Here is a 23,544-nt window from a genome sequence, read left to right as displayed (position 1 = left end):
AGAGAAAGGGCCCGAATTATAGGTGGAGAATTTCTAAGAGGGATGTAGGTATATTTATCATAAACATTAAAATAGTAGTCTCTGATGTTTGGATGATGTTAACAGTATATACCAAGTACTGTTCTTAACTTGTTTGTTGTTTGTTTTCTGAGAGAGGATTTTTCTATGTATCCTAGGCTTTCTGGAACTCACTCTGTAGATCAGGCTGGCCTCAAACTCTGCCTGCCTCTGCCTCCCAAGAGCTGGAATTAAAGGCCTATGCCACCATGACCGTCTTGTTCTTGACATTCTATATAGCTTAATCTTAATAATTCCATGGCAGTAAGAGATTATCACCATTTTGTCTTGGTATTCACCAAATTACCATCACATCATCCATGAAAACCATCCTACAACACCTTTCTTCCTGCCTCTCCTATTACGCTGAAAAACACCCAGTCCATTTCCACAAGAATTCGACTGTTATGATCAACATCCACTATTCAAAGAGTCTTTCAGGCTAACGGTCTGACACTTTGTCCCACAACCAACCCTTCCCTAAATGTGTTAGCACACTTGCTTTAGTGAACAAAGGGCCAGGCATGTTAGTGCACACATGGAATCCTAGTACCAGGAAGGCTGAGACAGAAAAGTTAGAAGGAGTTTGAGGTGACGGCCTGCGAGCCTAGAAGGGCCCCAGACTTTTAGGAACCTTTAATTCAAATATGTACACATTAAAAACCTACTTGTTGGAGCCATCTTTCATGTGGACTTTGGCATAAAGAACATCCACCATACCAGGATCGTCGTTCATGTACTCGATCCCTGCCATCTCTGCCTCCAGGGGTTTGCCTCCAGAGATGTCGCTGCCAAAGGAAAAACATCAGATTTGTACAGCTGTGTAAGCAAAGAAGGCTGCAGTATTGTGAAAGATGGTCAGTATGCACAGTCAAGTAGTTAAGAACAGACCAGTGGGGTTCTAGCTGTCCTTCTAATTTCAAGTTACTAAATGCCCAATGCCCACAACTGCAAAACACACGAGAGTATGTTCAGCACCACACCAGGTCCCAGTACTCACGGATGAGCTTTAAGACAGAGCCACGGATGACAAGACTGGCAACGACATTCTATTGTGCTGGCCCTTCTCTCTTCATTATTTCTACACGTTACAGGAGGCTTTCTTTCACTCACTACTTGCGCATACCAATACCACATCTTCGGGACCACCTGCCCACATCAGTGAAAAGCCTCCTAGACTCATCTGTGCAACAAGTCCCTTTCTAGGGAACTGCCACAAGGGAATGGCAGGACAGGCAACCGCAGCTGCCGAACCAAGGTGATGTTTCGGGGTTTTGTTTGTTTATTTGGGGTGTTTGTTTAGAGAGAGAGAGAGGGAGAGAGGGAGAGAGAGAGAGAGAGAGAATATTGTTTTTATTTAGGCGATCTTCACAGCAAATCTTGTTAATTGTGTCAAAATTCTTAACTCTTGGCTAACAAGATTCCAACCAGACTCTAGAGTGAGGAGCTTCTTTCCCTCCCCTTACCCCCTGAATGCTTTCTCTTTCTTCCCTGCCTCAGTTTCCTCCTCTGAGACTTCAATCCCTTAATCTTAAGGGTGATGATGACTGAAGATCCATTCTCCACAACTTCTCAACTGCTGAGCCAGGATGCAGCCCCTACCTCTCCAGGGACTACAGTCTGCACCTGTGTGATCTAAGGGTGCACGAGAAGGTCCAGCCTTGGAAACTGAAAAACTGTCATGTGATGGGAACCAACAGTGGTCCCGAATATTCCCACTATCATGTTTTCATCCCAGATGCCTCTAACAGACATATGCTTCATCAGAGTTTCCTGCCCATCAAAAGCCAGGAAAGCTCCACCCACTATATAGTGTTCCCTAAGCATCATATGGCTAGGCCCCATCACTCTCTCTTTTATATCTCTATGCCTTAAATAAAGCAGGTGCTCACAGGTCTCTAGTCAACACCGAATGGATGGCCCACCATCTGGGGAAAGGTGCTCTGGGCAATGCTGAGAGGAATGCAGTCATCGCCTGCCATCTCATGGCCTTTTCTGGGCTCTACTGGGAGCCCTGAGACCTGCTCCTTAGGTCTGCCTTGCACCTTAGCTCCCCATGGGAAACCACTGGACTGTCACTGTGCCTCACAACTTCTTCCTTTTGCTCCTTCCAAGCCCTGTATGTTGTGATCATCAAACTGGATTCAGCTGGGAAAACCTCGCTCCTTTAGGAGTTCATCCAGTGTCCCCACCAAGACCTTCAACACTCAAGATCATTGGGTGGGGGATTTCCTGTGGAATTACCTTCCAAGTGGGAGATGTTGGAAGTGAGGAGGAGTCACTGGGGTACTCTTACACCTGCTAGACAGGCAGACTAACGGTTATGGTGCAGTCTCTGCAGAGACTGGGTGGCTGGAGGAGGCCAGCATGGGGCTACTCTGAATGAACATGTCTCAGACAACCAAGGGTGCCAGTACTGGCTAAGAAACAAGACAAGCTTGAAGCACTGAGTGCAGGTGAGGTGCCACCTTCACCCATGTGCCAGGCTGCAGGGCAGTGGACAAGCTGGGCTTGCAGCCATGCCCGAGCACCATATGAGAATATCCTGAGCAGGAAAGGAGCTTGAGCAGGCAAGAAAAGACTGCACCCAACCAGCCAACATTTATGGCCCCGCGCAGAAGTCTCCCTAGGGCTGTGCTTAAGATAAAGAACATTTCAAAACATTCCAGGTCACAGAGGCCTGAAACCTCATCTAGTCTACCAAGTACACGCAAGGAAACTTGCTTTAACAATCAACTTTATGCTAACTGCACCACACACACTGCTTTGTTTTTTAAGAGATAGGGTTTTAATGGGCATAGTATGCACACACCTTTAATGCAAGCACTTAAGAGACAAAGGTAGGCAGATTTCTCTGAGCTGGAAGCTAGCCTGATCTACATAGCAAGTCCTAGGCCAGCCAGAGTTACATGATGAGACCCTGTCTCAAAACAAAAACATAAAGAGAAAGGGTCTTGGGCTGGAGAGATGGCTCAGAGGTTTAAGAACACTGGCTGCTTTTCCAGAGGTCCTGAGTTTAATTCCCAGCAACCACATGGTGACTCAGAACCATCTGTAATGAGATCTGGTGCCCTCTTCTGGTGCACGGGCATACATGCAGGCAGAACACTGTATACATAATAAATGAATGAATGAATAAAATAAATCTGAGAGAAAGGAGAGAGAGAGGAGAGGGATGGGGAGGGGAGAGAGAGAGAGAGAGAGAGAGAGAGAGAGAGAGAGAGAGAGAGAGAGAGAGAATGGGTCTTATCAAGTTGCCCAGGCAGGCCCAAATCTCTGGACTAAAACAATCCTCGTGCTTTAGTCTTCCAGCTGGAACCAGAAGCATGTGCTCTTCTAGCCTTCCTTCTGCTTTTAAAATTAACCCTAGTGGAGCTGGTGAGATGGTTTAGCGGGTGTACATGCAAGGCCAGTCTAATGACCTTAGTTTGATCCCTGGAACTCATGTAAAAAAGCCGGATGCACTGGCCTACATCTGTAATCCCAGCACTCCTATGGCAAGATGGGGGAGGGAGACAGGAGAACCGCTCCTGGAGTACCAGCATAGCAGAGACAACCTCAATAAGGTAGAGGGGGGCAGACCACGGAAAGCTGTCATCTGACCTTCACAAGCATGCCATGACACATGAACCCCATAGTGTGTGTGTCTCTGTCTCTGTCTCTGTCTCTGTCTCTGTCTCTGCCTCTCTCTCTCTCTCTCTCTCTCTCTCACACACACACACACACACACATACACACACACACACACAATCACAATTTAAAAACTAACACTGCCTAGTCAGATCGGCACTACCATGTTTTCACTAGGTTGTATTTAATGCCTCATGTAAGAACGATGTGAGCCTTTTTTTTAGCACCTGCAGTGTTTGTTAGATATGCTGCTCATTTATTCCATTATATTAAGATTGACATGATTAAACTTGCATGGACTGAGAGCCCACATCCTCTCCTAAAAACCTATCATGCTGTGTTTTGTTGTTTTGTAAGATAGGTCACAAGAGTATGTAGCTCTGTATGTAGCCCATGCTGTCCTAGAAGTGTGTAGCCCAGGCTGGCTTGAACCTGAGGCAAGCTTCTCCCAAGAACTGACATTACAGGTGAGAGCCACTATACAGACTGTCCTACTGTCCTACTGGTTTTGATCAGGTAATAACTATCATAAATTGGTATCTTTCTAGAATTTGTTCAAGTATATTGGTGTCATCAAACCGTACCGAATTTTAATGCTTAAGCACCACTACTCTTCCCCTTGACCTGGAGGTCGAATTTCTCCCTCACTGTCTTTCCCTTGGTGTTGAGGACTTTAAATCCTTGGAGTGAGATAGGGGTACCAAGAACAAAAGCTGGGTAAATGCAACAGGGTCCCAAGCTTACTTATGAGTAGAAATGGAAGTACCTGTGAACTACCCACAGATTTATCAAGAAAGAGAATAAAGAGCAGGAGAGAGAAATCTAGTGGTTTGCCTGATAAATGTGCTTTGTCTGGTGGCTTAAAGGTGACCTCCAACACAACAATTAGAAATTAGCCTCTGTCCACAGCTGGTTTCTCCTCCCCAGTCCTGTCCCTCTAGATTTACTTGTTGAAGCCCTGCCTGTGAGGAACTCTCAAGCTTCAGGAGACAGACGCTGGAGTGACAAGGGGTGGCTCATATTTATCAAAGCAAATACTTAGTGCCACTGCCCTGTTTCTGTCCTATATCCCACAGAGAAAAGTCACAAGGGACACATTTGAGCATCAGAGTTTCCTCAACACTGAATAATTCATTCAAAATCTATTGAGTTGCATGAGCCATAAGCTTAAGAATTTCAACAGAAATCTGGGTTCTGGTTAGGCAGCATCTTTTAGTTTCAACAACTACTTCCAGATCTCAACGACCCAGATCCTTCAAATACCCACATGGCATTACGCTTTTATCAAATCCCAAATAAGCCATGTTTGTTTTAATATTCCAACTTGAAATGTCATCACGTTCAGCTACAGCACAGTCTACACTGGTCCTCTTGGTTCCACTGTTTCCCTTTACACATTTTATTTTGGGATCTTTACAGCCAGTATACACTGGCATACTTCCTCAAGGTACCACTGCAAAGGCTGAGGGCAAAGGACAAACCTAAGTGGAAAACAAAAGACAATCTACTTGCCAGCGTTTAATACAATTTTTTTAAGCAGCATCTCACCCATTTGGGGAAACTGGTCTTCTCTAAGCAGTCCAACACCTGCCCCTCCCCTGACATCACAGAAGGGAGTTTGCACTGTAGATGTTTTGAACAAGTGAGCATAGCACAGAGGGGCAGGAGAAGAGGGCTGGGGACACAGAGGTAGGGGGTGGGGGGCTTGTCTTATTTTACTTGCTGGTCTCCAATCTTCCCAGCTTTTTGAAAAAAGCATCTTCAAACATCTTTCTGCATGCACTGCAGATTTCTGGCAGGGCAACTTTGTCCTATTTCAGAAGCTGTGCTGAATTTGAAAAGCCCCAATTACCACTTTCATCCTGTCATGTCAGAGTTTTAGAACTATTAGGACTGTTCGTTATTCCCAGTGCACACTGACTCGGACATGTTTCCAGGCTCCGATTTGGCAGTGAGTCACAAAAGGCACTACATACACAAAAGGGAAGTACTTGGCCAGGTCTGCCCAGAGCTCAGGATTAAAACTCAGTGGTTCAAACCTGTGGCCTGGTTTTCTTAAGGCAAGAACAAATACTTTGCTACATAATATTTTATCTAACGCTACATTTTTTTTTTTCTCTTAGCAGGATTATCTCACTGGCAGCCAGGAAAATGTAGCTACTTTCAGTCTAGTTTAGCAAAAAGAGAATTGAGAATATAATGAAGTATGAGACCTTTAAATATTTTTTATTTTACAAAGAAAACTGCAACTATCTAATGATGAACACCAAATGGTTTTGAGTTTTAAGTAAGATTTAAAAAATAAAACAGCGGGAGCAGTGGTGCACACCTTTAATCCCCCAGCACTGGGGAGGCAGAGGCAGGTGGATGTCTGCGAGTTCCAGATTAGCCAGGGTTACACAGTGAGGCCCTGTTTCAAAAAGAAAAAGAAGAAAGAAAGAGAAGAAGGAAAGAGGGAAGGAGGGAGGGAGAGGGAGGAGGAGAAGAAAAGAAGAGGAGGAGGAGGAAGAGGAGGGAGGAGGAGGAGGAGGAAACAGCAGGAAACTGGCCCCCAAACAAATCACTGCACTACACAGTCTGATCTGCAACACAGAGAAAAACTTCAGATCTTTTTACCCTGTTCTGCCCAGTGAGCCAGGTGACCCATTTCTTTCTCTATGTAGCTCTGGCTGTCCTGGAACTCACTCTGTAGACCAGGCTGGCCTCAAATTCAGAGATCTGCCTGTCTGTGCCTCCAGAATGCTGGGATTAAAGGCGTGCTCCACCATGCCCAGCTTAGGTGACCCATTTCTCTACAGGGCCATGTTAGAATAGTATGGCACCTGTATATAATAACTGGAATTTTAAAACAAAGAGTGTGTGTGTGTGTTTGTGTGTATGTGTGTGTGTGTGTGCGCTCATACAGGTATGAACACACACATGCCATTGGTGCTTGTATGGAGACAAAAGGACAATCTCAGGCACTGGTCCTTGTTTTCTACCTTGTTTGAGACAGGCTCTCTGGTTGTTCATCGTTGCATACTCCATGCACTTTCCTCTCAGCTTCCCATCTCAACACAACAGGAGTGCTGGGACTGCAGATGTGTGCTACCACATCTGGCTTTACTTGGGTACTAGGGATACAAACTCGGGTCCTTATGCTGGTGCATAAAGCACTTTATCCACTGAGCCACTGTGGGAAGCAGAGGAAGCCCTGAGTAAATGAAGTCCTGAGTGAATGTGTGCTATCGACATGTCAGGGCCCCTGATGTTTCAGTCCCATGGTGGTGAAAAAAGTCTTCTCTGGGTGAGGCCAAGAACAATGCTAAGCTGGTCTGAATGCTGACAGTGTGTGTAGAAATGTTTACTGGACCCCCTCCTCCCAGATGTTTATGGCCTGAAGACTGCTTCCTATAGAGACCGAGGCTATCAAGACAGGCTGAACCTGCTTCCTTGTGTAGCTGTATCTGATACCCCCGCCTTCTTGTTTATCTGCATGTAATAAGCCCTCTTCAGCTGTATGCAGCACCTCCCCACTTAACTACATACAATAAACGTGCCGGGTACCATGGCTTCTCCATCAGAGCCCAGCCCACACAATCCCAGCTTTTCTGTCTGTCTGTCTGTCTTATTGCCTATCATTTCTTCATTTCCTCATCGCTCCTGGGCAGGGTTCCCAGACCCAAGCTGTGCAAAGGCTCAGGAACCTATCTCCCTGCCCAGTAACAGAATTCTCTAAAATCTGTGTGCGTGAGTTAGTTTCCAAATTTCTCTTCATCAATCTTAAGTAAAAAGAGAGAAAGGGTACTTTTGGGTCCTGACTTCAAGGTGACCAATAACAGAAGAAATAATGGCTGTGCCAAAAATGTCATAGTCATTTCCTCCCGATGCACGCCCAAGGACATTAGGAACATCCTTATTCAGAACACTGTCAAGGCCACTGCCATCAGGACACTTCTAAAGCAAGTGTCTCCCACGCTTCTGTGCTTCTTTCTCTGTCAGGCTGTACTACTTCAGGAGCTGTGCTAGTCACAGCAAGGTGGTCAGGGACTGACCTCATGAAGCCTGGAAGGACAGAAGGCCCAACCTCAACTCAGACCCGCTGGTGCCTGCCTCGCCATCCATCTCCACAAACCCCATGCAAAGAGCTGGCTTCAAAGGAGAAAACCATCTGAGAAAAATAGCAAAAACTATAAAGAAAGAGACAGGGAGAGAGGAAGAAGGAGCTCTCTGAAGTGACACTTGGATGTTAGATATATGTGTAAATTAAATTTTTACAGTAGAAAAAAATAAGTAACAAGTCATTCTGGTCCGAGAGAGTACCTGAGTTGATTTCCTTTTTCTTTTCTTTTCTTTTCTTTTTGAGACGGGGTCTCATTATGTAACCCTGGCTGCCCTGTAACTTGCTATATAAACCAGGCTAGTCTCAAACCCACAGCCCTGCCTCCTGAGTGCTGGGATGACATTCGTACTGACTAAAAAACCCTGTCTCGAAAAAAACAAAAACAAAAAAAATCTATATTTACTCCTTTATTGTTTTTACTTTTTTATTTGGGGGCAGATTGTTTGATTGCTCAAGACAATGTCTTATGAAGCCCACACTTCCTTTCAATTGACTTACATAGTCAGGGATAACCTTGAACTCCTGATACCCATCTCCATCCCCAAGTCCTGGACTCACAGGCATATGCCACCATACCACATTAGACAGATGTTTACATTGCTGAGGTAGAGTCTTGTGAGTCAGGTGGGCCTCAGCCTCCTGGAACTACTTATGTACATCATCACAGCCGCCTTCCTCTCCTTCCTGTTCCTCCTCCTCCTCTCAGTTTAAGCCAGTTGCAGGCCTGTGCTGGAGAACCTGGAACCCGGGTTCTCAGGAAGCTAAGGCTGGAGGATTGTCTGAGCAGCAGAATCTGAGACTAGCTCAGACAACATGAAACCCCAACCACTCAAGAGGCTGAGGCAGGCAGCGAGGGAACACAGTAAGACCATGTTCTGTATAAATAAAAGAAGAGATGGAGGAAGAGGCGGAGAAGGATGGGGAAGGGGAGAGGAGCAGGAGGAGCAGCATTATCTCCTTCCTAAGGAATGCTGCAGCACTGTCTGAGCTACTGGGATAGGACCTCCAAGAGAACCACTCTCTTTCACGTCTTGGTTAAGGGACTTGAAGACAGGGATCAATTTGACTGCAGTTGGATTTAATCAAGTCAGAGTCCTTAAAAGCCAACAGCTTGTCCCTGCTGCAGTCACAGAGAGGTGACAAGTGAAGGGACAGAGAACTGCAACATTAGAAGTAAAGGTGGGAAAAGAAGCCATAACGGGGGAAGCCTCTCAAAGCTGGACTTTAAAGGCAAGAAAACAGGTATTCTTCCTTAAGACACTAAAAAGGATCAGAGCTCCGCCAAGACTTTGATTCCAGCCCAATGAAACCCATGTAGGTCTCCTGATACAGACCAGAGGGATGGTTCAGCAGATCAAGGTGTTGGCAGCCTAGTCTGAACCTGAGTTCAATCCCTGAAAGCGCATGGTGGGCAGGAAGACCTGACTCCTGCAGGCTGTCCTCGGATGTCGACATGTGTGTCGTGACATGTGTATATGTTTTCTTTATAAACAGACAAATGAAAAATAAACAAACAAACGATAAAACTCCCAGGTCCTCCAGCTCTCTCATCCCAGCCTAGGCTACCCTCCCCTGCCTTTCCTGACCCACAGATGGTGAACCAGATGGTGAATGTGTGTTTTTGAAGTCACTGAAGTCGTAGTAACATACTACTCTGGATCAAACAATGAGGTGTTCTGCTTAAGAACCAAATTTGCCTCTCAATTAGTACAATTTAAACTGTAAATGCATGCTTTAAGTCAATTTTCAAACTTTCAGTTGATAGTCCAATGTCAGGTACTACAAATGAATGATTCAGGGCTGGAGAGATGGCTCGGCAGTTAGGAACACCTGTTCTTGCAGAAGACCAAGCTTTGTTTCCCGGCACTTACACAGTGGCTCCCCACTATCTGTCACTCCAGTTCCAGGGTCTCTGAGACCTTCTGACCTCTGTGGGCACTAGGCACATACAAAGCACACATACACACATGTAAGCAAAACACTCATGCCCATAAAACAGACAGATATTATTATGCACTCATGAGTGGGCCAACAAAGCACACTGTTGACTCTCACGAGCCGATTCCCATGTCATCCAGCTCCCTCATCTGCACACAAGCCTATGATACTGAAGACCCAGCCTGGCTGCCCTCCCTCCCTCCCACGCTGCCTGTTACATACTTAATGAATTCCTCTTTACAATGCTGCAGGGTCTCATACGTCTGCTGGATCTCTTGTTCGCTTAAAAGCACCAACATCCCAATAGTCAGGTGAAGCTTTTTGGGATTCTGAAAAATGGAGCTGTCAACCCCACGATCCTGTTGTTAGAGGAAGAGAAACAAGAAACTCGGGTCACATACAAGCAAATGGCAAGAATAATCATAACAAAGCCGGGTGTGGTGGAGCACTCCTTTAATCCCAGCATTCAGGAGATGTGCAAGCAGGTGGATCTCTGTACTACAAGACAGCCTGCTCTACATGGGAAGTTTTGGACCAGCTAGAGCTATAGAGAGATCCATCTCAAAAACAAACAAACAAACAAACATATATAAGCAGGGTAAGTGGGCTTAACTTGTAATCCCAATCCCAGCATTGGGAAGGTTGAGGCAAGAGGATCACTGCTAATTCTAGGACAGCCTGGCTACATAATGAAACATATCTCAAAAAACAAACGAAAAAACGGCTGGAGAGATGGCTCAGTGGTTAACAGCACCTGGCTGCTCTTCCAGAGGACCCAGGTTCAATCCCCAGCATAAAATGTTCCAATATATATTCAAAATCTATAAAAAACAAATAAGTAAAATGTTCAAATATATAGTCATATATATATTCATATATAATCACACACACACACACACACACACACACACACACACACAGACAGCCAGGCATGGTGATATATACTTTTAGTCCCTGCACTGGGTAGGCAGAGACAGGCAGATCTCAATGAGCTCAAGGCCAGCCTGGTGGTCTACAGAGCGAGTTCCAGGCCAGCCAAGGCTATCCACTGAGTCTCTGTCTCAAACATACACACACACACACACACACACACACACACACACACACACAAACAACCCACAAATAAGTGGCATGAATATGACTGAGAACATGAAAATAAACCATACACAGAAAATGTCTACACATAAGAAGAGCCAAGGTGAGCCTAATTGGATATAAAACTTAACTCAAAATGGATCAATGACTTACACATAAAGTTAAGCCTCAAGCCTTTCAGAGAATAAATAAAATTAATTTTCTATGACCCTGCACTTGGTAATGGGTTCTCAGACATTACAGTAAAAAACATCAATGAAGAAACACAGGGAAACTGAAGTTAATCAAAATTCACAAATCTAATGAATCAGTAGTAAGAAAGCAAAGGAAACAAGCATGGTGGTGCGTCTGTGACTCCAGCACTGGGGAGGCTCAGCGAGAGGGCTATGAGTTCAAAGTCAACCCGGGCCACATAGTGAGGCAAAGGGAGCAAGACAGAAACAAGGAAGGGGGAGAGGGAGAGGGGGAGAGAGGGGGAGAGAGAAAGGGAGAGGGAGAGAGGGGGAGAGAGGGAGGGGGAGAAAGGGAGAGGGAGGAAAGGAGAGGAGAGGGAAATAGAGGAGAGAAGAGAGGGGCAGGGAGAAGGAGAGGAGGAAGGAGAAGCAAAGGGAGAGGAGGGAAAGAAGGGGGGAAAGGGAGGGAAGAGAGGCAGGGGGAGGGGAGGAGAGGAGAGGAAGGGGGGAGGACAGAAGAGGAGGAAGGTGGGATTGAGAGTGGAAGAAGAAAGATCGTTTACAGAATGGGAGAGATATTTGCATTATTTGTTAAAAATAAAATATTCAAAATAGGAGCTGGGGAGATGGCTCAGAGGTTAAGAGCACTGGCTGCTCTTCCAGAGGTCCTGACTTCAATTCCCAGCAGCCACATGGTGGCTCACAGCCATCTGTAATGAGATGTGGCGCCCTCTTCTGGTGTGCAGGCATACATGCAGACAGAACACTGTATACATAATAAATAAATCTTTTAAAAAATCCAAAATATATAATAACTCTTGAAACCAAAACCAAAAACACAAACAATCGTCTCTTTAAAATAGAGAAGATTGCTGGGCCCTGGCAGCGCACACCTTTATCCCAGCACTCAGGAGGCAGAGGCAGGTGGATCTCTGTGAGTTCAAGGCCAGCCTGGTCTACAGAGCAAGTTCCAGGACAGCCAGGGCTACACAGAGAAACCCTGTCTCAACAAACAAACAAACAAACAACAACAACTTAAAAAATTAACAGAAGATTTAGACAGGTATCTTCCCAAAGAGCTATAATAACAATACACAAAGATCTTCAACATCATTAATAATTTAGGGAAATGAAGAGCAAGCCACAATGAGGTGCCAACTCTCAAAATAATGGAGAGGAAAAAAAATACTGACAAGATTGCCAGAAATTGCAACCTCAGACAATGCCAGGAAAGTAAAATAGTTCAGTTCAGCCACTGTGAAAAACACACTGCCGGTTGCTACAAAGTTAAAGACAGAATCACCATGTAACCAACAATTCTATGCCCAGGTCCATGCCCAAGAAAATGAAAAAGAAGCCAATCAGAAACATTCCTAACAGTGCTATTGGCACAGCCCAGAGATGAAACTAGCCCACCTGTGTATGAGGGAAGGAATGATACACAGGCCGTGGTAGCCCATCTGTGTATGAGGGAATGAATGATACACAGGCCGTGGTAGCCCACCTGCCGCGGTGTAAACAGGGGTGGGGTGATAACATGCTAGAAGATGAATCAACTCGGGAAATGTGGTGTTCAATAAAAGACACAGGCCAAAGGGCCACACAGCGTATTCGTCCAGTTCTATCAAGGGTTTGGAGACTGGAAAACAGAAGAAGACTGGAGGCTGTTGGGGGCCAGGGTGACAGGGAGGAGGAACTGTTCATGGGTCTGAGATTTCCTTTTGGAAGAACAGTCTTATAAAGCGATATACCACTGGCACTTGTGCATTGTCAACATATTTAACACTCCTGAACCATCCCCTTTAAAATGGCTCATTGGATGGGATTAAGACAGGGACTCAGAGGAGGCTTTTGCTCCAAAGCCCTGATGCTGTGGGATGGTCTGTATGTCAAATTGCTCTGATTGGTCAATAAATAAAACACTGATTGGCCAGTGGCCAGGCAGGAAGTAGGTGGGACAAGGAGAGAGGAGAATTCTGGGAAGCAGAAGGCTGAGGGAGAGACACTGCCAGCCGCCGCCATGACAAGCAGCATGTGAAGACTCCAGTAAGCCACCAGCCACGTGGCAGGGTATAGATTTGTAGAAATGGATTAATTTAAGCTATAAGAACAGTTAGCAAGAAGCCTGCCACGGCCATACAGTTTGTAAGCAATATAAGTCTCTGTGTTTACTTGGTTGGGTCTGAGCGGCTGTGGGACTGGCGGGTGACAAAGATTTGTCCTGACTGTGGGCAAAGCAGGAAAACTCTAGCTACACCCTGACTCTTCCCTCGGCCTGGCACTTGTCCAGTGAGGGGCCAAAGCAAGACAAATGACCCACAGCTCGGGCTCATGTTGCACCTGTTTCCTGCATGCTTGGAAACTCTGGGTCAGATTCGCGCTCAACTCTGCACGTTAACCACCCAAGGAAGGTCATCTAAAGCTGGTCCTTCTCCTCCACCCTGGCTAAAGACACCAAGGGAAGAGGAACCAAAGTATTTTCCAGAGTTGCTGGAACAACTGCAATGGCCAAGTCTCCAGGCAAAGCCATAACCCGCCGGGACACTGACACAGACAGAGCATCCCAACATGAGGGTGTGTCTCTCCACCCATGTGCCAAGTGGGAACAGTCATCTCGGGGACAAAAGTGCCTGCCCAAGCAGTGAAACTTACTTCCCAGATCCAGGAGCCGACAGAACCAGACACGGTTTGAGCAAGACTGTCTAGCTCTGCATACCTCATGCCCTACCCATCCTTCCCTGTAATATGTGAGCCCCAGGCTGCTGTCGGTACCTGACAAGCAGGTGGGCTGAGGAGGCTTTCCCCTGCCTTCCCCATGTAGTTACAGTGATTAACTCTTTTCTGGCCTTTCATCATTACATTTTCTGGAGTGGCTGGACATGATTTGTTGGGACTCCCAGAAGCCAGGCCTCTATGGCTGAAATCTCCAATATTATGTGATTTTCCCCCCTACTATTTAGGGGGGAACACTTGGTAGTAGAGCCCAAGCAGGTGGTCCTGGTTTTAATCACTCGTACCCTAAGGAAATAAAGAAACAGTAGCCCAATAGAGCAACAGTTCTCAGGAAAAGGAGAATGCAGTATTGCAAGGCTTTTTTGTTGTTTGTGTATGTATGTGTCTGAGTTTATGTGCACTGAATGTACACAGGGACCTGCATAGAGAAGAGGGTGTCAGATTCCATGGACCTGGCATTCAAAGAACAACGGATCCCATAAGCTCAAGTTACAGGAGGTTGTGAGCCATCTCATGGGAGCGCAGGGAACTGAACCCTGGTCTTCTGCATGAACAGCGCATTCTCTTAAACCACTGAGCCAGTTCTCCAGCCCTGAGTGCACACTATTTTAAATGTGGGTTTAAGAAGATTGAGGACACCAGGAGATCACAGCCCACAGACAACTAAGCAGGGCTCGTAGGGGCTCACAGAGACTGAAGCGCCAATCATGAGCCTGCCTGGGCCTGGGCCAAGTCCTCTGCATACAAGCTGTAGTTGTTTAGCTTGGGGTTTTGTGGGACTCCGAACAGTGGGAGTGGGGTGTCCCTGACTCTTTTGCCTGCTCTCGGGACCCTTTTCCTCCTAATGGGTTGCCTTGGTCAGCCTTGATATGAGGGTTTGTGCCTAGTCTTACCACATCTTGTTATGCCATGTTCGGTTGACATCCCTAGGAAGCTTGCTCTTTTCTGAAGGAGAACGGAGGAGCAGTGAGTGGGTCTGGGAGATGGGACAGGATGGGACTGGGAGGAGGAGGAGAGGGAGGTGATGCAGTGATCAGCATGTATTATATGAGAGAAGAATAAATTTTAAAAAAAAAGATTTTTTGAGCTGGGTGTGGTAGCACATGTCTGTTAATTCCTGAACTGAGCATGTGAAAAAAGAAAGACGAGGAGTTCAAGACCTGTCCAAGCTAAATGACATCCTGTTTCCAAAAATAAAGAGTATCTCTTCTGGTCTGCCATCAGCTTTGTTAATTTCATGGCAACTGAGTCTCTCCTGAGCTGCCCAAAGAATAACTTACCCTATGGACTTCCCTCCAAACTAGCATACTCTTTATAAACTGTAGAGGGCTTATGCTGGGTGTGGTGGGGCATGTCTGTAACAGTAGCACTCAGACACCTAAGCAGGACGATTCTGAGTATGGGGCCAACCTGCGTTCTGTGGTAATCTCTAATCAGTATGAGCTAGAGAATGAGACCCTGCCTCAAACAAAACAAAACAAAATGTATAGGGCTTTTACTATCTTAACAGATACTGCAGTATCTCCAGAACAATACTTCGCACTAAACTAAATCTGAGGGCTGACCACGAGGCTCTGTGGTGCAGCACTCGCCGAGCCAAGCTCTAGATGCATTCCCCAGAACTGCACACAAGCATGTTCTGCCACGCACAAGGACGAGTGAACAGTGAATGTGGAGACAACGCTTGCACACCCAAGGCATCACCCTTCCCTGGCACTGGCACTGTGTACATTTTCACACCCCCTGGGAAACACAGAAGGTGAATGTGCTCTCTGAGTCCGGTGTTAATGAAAGTGCAGTGCACTTCACATACACTGGCTGTTTTACCGTGTGAAATCTGGCGGTTCTTAGCAGATTCATGCTGTGTAACCAATAGGCTCTCCTTACTTCAAAACCTTTTCCTCTCCTCAAAACACTCCATACGCATTAACTAATCACACTTCCTGTCCTTGAAGGTAAGCTCTAATGTGACTTCTGTCTCTTGGATTTGCTTATGGATTTGTCTATTCTGCATAGCGCACATAAAAGGAGTCATTCAAAAGACAACCTCAGTGACTGGCTTTCTTCATTTAGCATGATGTTTTCCAGGTTAACCACGTCTAGAGTACCATAAAGGCACTTTAAACCCTTAACTATAGGAAACTGTCAGATTTCATTAACCTTATTCTGTAAATGAAAAACAAACAAACAAAAAAAAAAATGAGACTCTCCCCTAAATAGAAGGAATTCCAAGCAGGAGGAATTCTAGCTTTGCATATTAAGATCCATAATCAGATCCCTACCCTAATAAAGACCCAAAAGAAATACATTTACCACACACAGCTGTACCCTGTTCTTGGTTTACCTAGGCCACACTGCCTCATTTTTGGCTCTGAAACAGTAGTTAATAGATATCCCATTTTCTAGGTACTAATGGAGCTTGAGCTAATTTTGTAACTGATGAAGGAGTTTAATTATTCTACCCATCAACCCAAATTGCCTCATCTAATTTAAGGAGGTGACTTTAAAGAACAAACAGCTTTAAAACAGGGTGTGGTAACATCACACTAGCATGCACTGGTGATGCTGAGGTGAGAGGGCCATGAGTTTAAGGTCAGCCTAGGCTACATGGTAAAACTGTCTCCATCATCTCTAAACTGTCAAGGAAGGCTAAGTACAGGGCATCCCACCCCAACTGTTCTAACCCAGAGCGACACCTGCTATATTAGGAAAGGCATGCGAGCTCCCTACGTGACGCCAGGGTGCACAGCTCCGCCATAAATACAACTGGGGACTGTGTCCCTAGGAACAAGTCAGGCACTTCCTACAAACACTTGCAACCCCAACTTCGAGGGAGATGGAAATGGGAGGATCTGAGACTTGTTCACTTCTAGCCTAGCAAAGATTCAAGGTCTAGACTCAGGAAAAGGTCCTGTTTCAGAGGTGTAGGCAGAGAAGGATGCAAAGGACTCCACGTGTGCATGCACATGCGCGCACACACAGAGATACAGACACACACATACACATGAATTAATAAAAATGAATCCTCAAAAAACTTAAGAGAAAAAATCCCATTAGGTAGACAAAAGGCATAAACAGATAACACACACACACACACACACACACACACACACACACACACAACGATGTGCAGTTTCACTCACTGAAACAGGAGCAGTGTGAAGCTGTAAGACCCACCCCTGACCACCCCGGTATCACCACATTCAGTGCCTACATTCTGCCACTGTCACCGCCACCATGATCAGAAGAAAAGCCGAAAAGGATGCTGGAGGAGAGACGCCAGGACCATGACAATCTGCAGAGTTGTCTGTAAACCAGCTCCCCCAACCAGAACCGAGTCTCGAACACCCTGCACAGAGATGAGAGCAGATACCCAGAGGAAAAGGGGGAAAAGCAGTGGCTGGCAAGATGTGAACAGCCCTACAGACAACGGAGTTGCCAAAGCAGGCCAGGCACAGGAGGATAAAGGTGCCAGAAAACTGTGTGTGTGTGTGTGTGTGTGTGTGTGTGTGTGTGTGTGTGTGTGTGCGCGCGCGCGCGCGCGCGCGCGCAATAACATGTACATCTGACTATTTTGATCAAGTTTTATAAAAATGCATAATTTTGTTTTACTTTTTTTAAAGCTATGTTGTTAGCACACATAACATTTGGTTATATTGGGGGGAAGGAGCATGTGTCACGAACAGAATGCCTCCCAGCTGGATTGACACTGAGAAAACATCTCTTACTATTAGCTTTCAGATTTCCTCTTGGCTCCCAGGAGGAGGATTCCCTCCCTTGACACATGAAGCCACTCTAGCAGAAACCTTGTGGGAAGGAAAAATTCAAATTTTATGTCCTCCCATCCACCTCCAATCCTTTAAAACAAGAATCTCTGTGATGGTTTAAACAGGAATGGCCCCCAAAGACTCGTGTGTTTGAATATTTAGCCCATAGGGAATAGCACTATTAGGAGGTGTGGCCTTGTTGGAGGAAGTATGTCACTGTGGGGGTGGGCTTTGGGGTCTCCTACATGCTCAAGCCATGCTCAGTGTGGGACACAGTTGCTTCTGCTGCCTGTGGATCAAGACGTAGAACTCTCAGCTCCTTCTCCAGCACCATGTCTGTCTGCCCACTACCATGAAGAAAATGGACTAACCCTCTGAACTGGAAGCCAGCCCCAGTTAAATGTTCTCCTTTGTAAGAGTTGCCGTGGTCATGGTGTCTCTTCACAGCAATAGAAACCCTAACTAACCCATTGGGACCTGAACACCCAAAACTGATTTTGCCAGTATGTTGGGTGATAGGAACTAGGCAGTGACATCATTGAGAAGGTGTTCCTTAAAAGAACAGTGGCTCCTTTCCTGGACTTTTGGACTTCAGATTACTAGTTCTACTATAGCCTCCTCACAACGGAAAGTGACAATCAGCCCATGAGAAGCTGTTAAACAACATCTGTAATGTGAACTGTCAACCCCTACACTCTAACTGTCCCTATTCAGATCAGAGCATCAGATAATAAAATAAAGATCACAGATTTACCCAGTGGCTTTCTGATTTTGGTAGTCCATACTGTATAAACTGATAATATGACTACTCCATGGTATGGTTAAGGGGACAGTTTTCATTGTAGATATGAGAGAAAACAGCCGAGGCCTCTGGAAGAGTCCAGAGCAGAGAGAGAAAGAAGTAGACTGAACATGGGCAGCAGACTGGACCTGGCCAGGGCTCTCTGTGAGAGAAGGGAGACTAGCAGCGGGTAGAGAATAGAGAAAACATAGAGAAACAAAAGCAGAACGGAGAGGGAGCCAACATATCAAGAATAGCAGGGTAATAAGGAGAATGAGGGGTTGGGGACTTAGCTCAGTGGTAGAGTGCTTGCCTAGCAAGTGCAAGGCCCTGGGTTCGGTCCTCAGCTAAAAAAAAAAAAAAGAAGAAGGAGGAGGAGGAGGAGGAGGAGGAGAATGGGTAGCTGGGGGAAGGGAACCCTGTGAGCTGGGAGGAGTTTAGGGGAGGGGAGGGGAGAAGGGCAGAATGCAAGCATAACAGGTACTTCAAGCAAGGACTTTGAAATGTATAACAGGTACTTGTGATACTGAAGGAGCCTGGAGGCCAGCATGGGCTTTGATATGCTAATAGATGCTACAGGTAGTCATATTTCCCTTCTGCCAGAGGTAAGGGAAATGACTCTTTTTGATAGTTGAAAACCAATTTCTCATGGGGCTGAGGAATGCTGACTTTTAGCTAATGGCAGAAATCCTCCTAGAGTCCAGGTTGAGCCCGCTGGACTGCCTTTTGAAGTTTTGGGAATTGGAGTTTCCTTTGGACCTAACACACACATGAAGAAGTTTCAAGTCTGACAGTTGTACACTGCAGACCACTATTGCCCATGTCCTGGAGTGAAATGCCCTGAATGCATATGAAAAGTCAAACACAATTTGACTTGGAGGGAAAAAAAGGTGTGTGTGTTGGGGGGGGGGGTGGAGGCAGGAACTGGAGTAAGAGAGCCAGCTTCTGGGAAAAGGGAACTGAGGAGGAGATGGTAGCTCTGGCAGGGGAGGGTCAGGCCTGGTGGCAACAGAGGCAGCAATAGCCTGCCCTCCAACCTGCTGTAAAATGTTGTTTTACGGTGTGTTACATTTGTTTAAGTTGTGGAATACTTGTTTAGTGATGCAAAGATGTGTTGCGTTCTTTCATGTTGCATTTGTTTAACTCTGTGAGGCTGTGTTACTTTGCCTGTCTAAAACACCTGATTGGGCTAATAAAAAGATGAACGGCCAATAGCAAGGCATGAGAAAGGAGAGGCGGGGCAGGCAGGCAAAGAGGATAAATAGAAATCTGGGAGGAGAGAGGTCAAGGAGCAAGAAAAGAAGGGGCTAGCCACTGAGCTACACAACCAGCAACGGAGTCAAAAACAAAGAAAAGGTATAGAGAAAAGCAAAAGCCCAGAGGCAAAAGGTAGACAGGATAATTTAAGAAGAACTGGCTAGAAACAAGTCAAGCTAAGGGCAGGCATTCATAAGAAATAGTAAGTCTTGATGTGTATTCACTTGGGAGATGGGTGGCGGCCCCTCAAAAGAACAAAGAGTAAAGCGTCTTCCCCAGCAGGAGCAACAGCCACTCCAGCACCAGAGAATATCTCCAGAGTTAAGGGCATCACTGTTAGGCTTAAAACAAATGGGAAAGTTAAACTGTGAGGAGGTCAGGAGCACTGAGGGAGACAAATAAGATTTACCTATGGGTAGGGAGAGCCAAGGTAAACAGATGAGAAAGACGAGCTCTGAGAAAAACAAAGCTGGTCTCGGTGGACTCTAAGCCAGCTCCCACCAAGCCCTGCCCACCCTGAGGAGCAGCCAAAAGACAGCGGCGGCCTTTCCCTCCCCAGTAAACGGCTCAACTTCCTGAGTAGGTAGGTCCACCTTCCCACATATCCCTGCATCTAGTCCTAACAACTGACTGAGTAATGGCGGCGTCTAAAACAGCCACCACTCCAGGACTAAGAGGAGGAATGAGTGGTACTAGATGCAGCCCCTGGCCATGGGACTTTGTTTCTGCCTACTATCCTGCTAAAGTAAACCCTACCTGACGATCACTCTGCTGGTGCCAGATGTGAATTCTTCTCCTTCAAGAGCTCAAGAACAGAGACTTTTGCCAACCAGGATGGAAGGGAACCCAAGAGGAGGCATATTCTCCCCGCCTGTAGATGCATCTGGCAATCACATGTGGCCCCAGGGTCTTGGTGGAGTTCTGGGCCGTAGGCTCCTCATTGCTGCCCTTCTCTTCCCTGGGAAATCTTCTGTTTATCCGCACACAGTCATCCCATTTCTTCTCTTTGTGAAGATGGGGGGGGGGGGCACCTACGGTTGTTTTTCCTTACAAGTGATGTTCGTGGGTGATCCCCAGGCCACATCCCAGTGTCAGACTGGTTTCCATGGAGATAGGGTACTGAGTCCCATGAGACTAGAACTGCCACCATGGGGAGCCTTCAGCCACACACAGCCTCTGCCCCCCAGGTTGGCAGCAGCACCACTGGCATCCTGTATTTTCACCCAATTCTGGCTGACATATCAGTGTGTCTTACAGATCACTAACGATCAACCATTTTATAAACTAAGAAAAGTAAATGCTAATTAAAACTATACTGAATACTTCTTCTCGCCTATCAACTGAAAATTCAAAAGCCTGACGATTCATGTGTGGTACAGACTGTGGAGACGTAAGTGCTTCCACCATGCTAGTAGAAATGCAAAATGCCCTATGATCCCAGCACTTTGGGGACAAAGACAGAAGGATTAGGACTTCACTATCAGCCTGGGAAGCCCTGTCTCAGAAACGAAAAACCCCAAGGTTTTAGACTGAGTTGTGTCAGCCTCCCTCTGGTCCATCCTTATGTCTAAGTGCTCACTCCCAGTGGGACTGTTCAGAGAAGGGGCTCGAAGCAGATAACGTGAACTCACGGCTCTGGGTGGAGTGCAAATCCAACCGAGCTGGTATCTTTACACAAAGAAAGAAAACAAGGAGGGCACAGAGGGAAACTCATCTGCAGTCTAGTAAAATATATTCCACCAGGCCCCACCCTGCTTGCACCTGGGTTTTCATCTTCCAGATTCTAGAACTGTGAGAAAATCAGGTTCTCCGTCTGCTGTATTCTGTGACCCTGGCCCAAGTACAGCAATACACCCAGTGACCCTATTTCTAGAAATGAACACTTAAGACATAGTTTTGGGTTTGTTTGCTTGTTTGGTTGGTTGGTTTTGGTTTTTTTGAGACACAGTTTCGCTGTGTACCCCTGGCTGTCCTTGAACTCACAGAGATCCACCCACCTCTGCCTCCCAAGTGATGGGATTACAGGTGTGCACCACCACACCTGGCATGATTCTTCATATAGTTTTGACTTTTGGAAGTATGTTGATGGCATGCATATTAAAAATAAATTCACAAGGATTTAAAAGGAAGGGAAAAAACCAAAGCTGACAATGAATAAGGGGCAGGGGTACAGTTCAGCAGGGTAATGTGTCCTTAACATGTACAAAACCACAGTTTCTCTCACAAAACCCCCCATACTGGGCGTGGGGGATCAAATGAACACCAAGTTCACACTAAACTAACGAATACATATTTGATTTTTTTTATTATAGTTTTGGGTGGGATTGAGGGAAGATTTACAAACAATTTCTGAATACTTTTTTCTCTTATCTTTTTGAGGCAGGCTTTCACAGGACAGTCTGGGTTGCCTGAGATGATGCAGCCCAGCATTCAGGAGTGTTGCTGCTGCCATCCCCCAGAACCCCAGCCTCCCTCCCTCAAGCCCACAGGATGGGGAAGTCTACCATGGGCTGATAGCTCTGAAACAGCCAGAAGAAACCCTTTCCTTCCTGTGCCTTTTTAAAAAATTTTATTCATTATTTAAATGTTTACACTCCATGTGTGTATATACACACATGCACACATGTTCAAGTCACAGCACAAATGTGTGGGGGTCAGAGGACAACTTTTGGGAATCAGTTGTCTCCTTCTACCATGTGGGTTCCAGGGACTGAACTAGGTTTGGCAGGCTTGGCAGCAAGTGGCCTGACCACTGGGCCATCTCACCAGCCCCTTACATTGTTTGAATCAAGTACTTTGTCATGGCAACAGAGACAGCAACTGACCCACCTCACCTTACCCTTTGAGAGGCTACCACTTTACCAGCTTGGGTTTACTTGCCAAGGAAACACTGAATGCTGGGAAACTAAATACATGAAGCACAACAGAACACAGAACAATGGACTAGCTCAAGGTTACATGGACTCAAGTCTTTAGGGGATTCCGAGTCATGAGATCATCATAAGTAACCTTAAGGGGAAGACGTTTAATGAGTAGAAAAACACTAATTTTTACCCGCTTAGCACTGTTATCTACCAAGATAAATAGATAAATAAATAAAAATAAGCCAACCATATCTTTTACAGAATTGTCTAAATTTAATATAAGATCAAATATTTTAAAGACAGTGGTATAAATCTCTAGGGCCACTGTTTCCCTTTGCTCGGAATATATACTCCTACCTCAAGCCTGTTCATTGAAACAAATCAAGACCAACATCAAGTTCTTTACCCCAGGGTTTAATTACGCTGGGCCCTGCTCCAAGTCTGCCATTATTTGGAGCTGGAACTGTTCTGCTCCATTAGCTTGGCCACCCAGGCTGGCGCCTGAAAATTCTAACGGTATTGACCTTCCACCCAGGAGAGGCGAGCAGAGGGGGAAGTAACAGGAATTTCCTGGGGCAGTTTTGTCTGGACGAAAATAAGCATCCTTCTTTATGGCAAAGTCACATCCCTGAGCCTCAGTTTCTTCGTGTGCTAAGCAGGGTCTCACAAGACAAATCTAAAGCAGCCTCCATCAGAGTCATGTTCAGCCTGAGTCAGAGGTCAGAGCCCCCAGGGCACAGCCTTAACTCTGCACTAAATCCATGCTGTAGTTTACCACATCGCCATCGCGGGCTCTCTCACAGGCTAGGCAAGCGTCTACCACTGAACTAGACCCCCAGTCCTTGTTCATTCTGAGACAGAATCTTGCTAAGTTACTCAGGCTGCCCTCTACTCCATGTCCAGCCCAGCTAGGCCTTGCCCTTGCCATCACCCTGCCGCAGCATCCCAAGCAGCTCAGATGACAGATGTGCAGCGTCACACCCTCAGGCCCATCCCATTTTTGGTGTAGCACTCCAGGAAATGCTGACCACGTAACTCTAAAACTGGCAAGCTTGGAGGAAAGGCAGTAGAGAGTACAATGGGTTAGCCCACCACAGGGCGTCCACTCAAATCACACAAGCCGTTCCCCGGGTGATCTGCCAGAGTG

At 46.2% G+C, this 23,544-nt stretch overlaps 1 protein-coding gene across 8 annotated transcripts in view; it reads right to left on the bottom strand.

Moving 5' to 3' along the window:
- The window catches only part of Ascc1 (activating signal cointegrator 1 complex subunit 1), a 96,328-nt gene that overhangs the window by 48,762 nt on the left and 24,022 nt on the right, over nucleotides 1-23,544 (bottom strand). For all 8 annotated transcript variants that reach the window (XM_028886136.2, XM_028886135.2, XM_028886137.2 and 5 more), the window contains 2 exons: nucleotides 9,950-10,086; nucleotides 726-845 (listed from right to left, as the gene is read on the bottom strand). In XM_028886136.2, coding sequence (XP_028741969.1) covers nucleotides 726-845; nucleotides 9,950-10,086 — 257 coding nt within the window. The remainder of the gene's footprint in view (nucleotides 1-725; nucleotides 846-9,949; nucleotides 10,087-23,544) is intronic.

Source organism: Peromyscus leucopus, chromosome 16_21 (assembly GCF_004664715.2).
Source record: "Peromyscus leucopus breed LL Stock chromosome 16_21, UCI_PerLeu_2.1, whole genome shotgun sequence".
NCBI lineage: Eukaryota > Metazoa > Chordata > Mammalia > Rodentia > Cricetidae > Peromyscus > Peromyscus leucopus.
The sequence above is the reverse complement of the archived record's forward strand: the minus strand, read 5'-3'. Positions and strand labels throughout refer to the sequence as shown.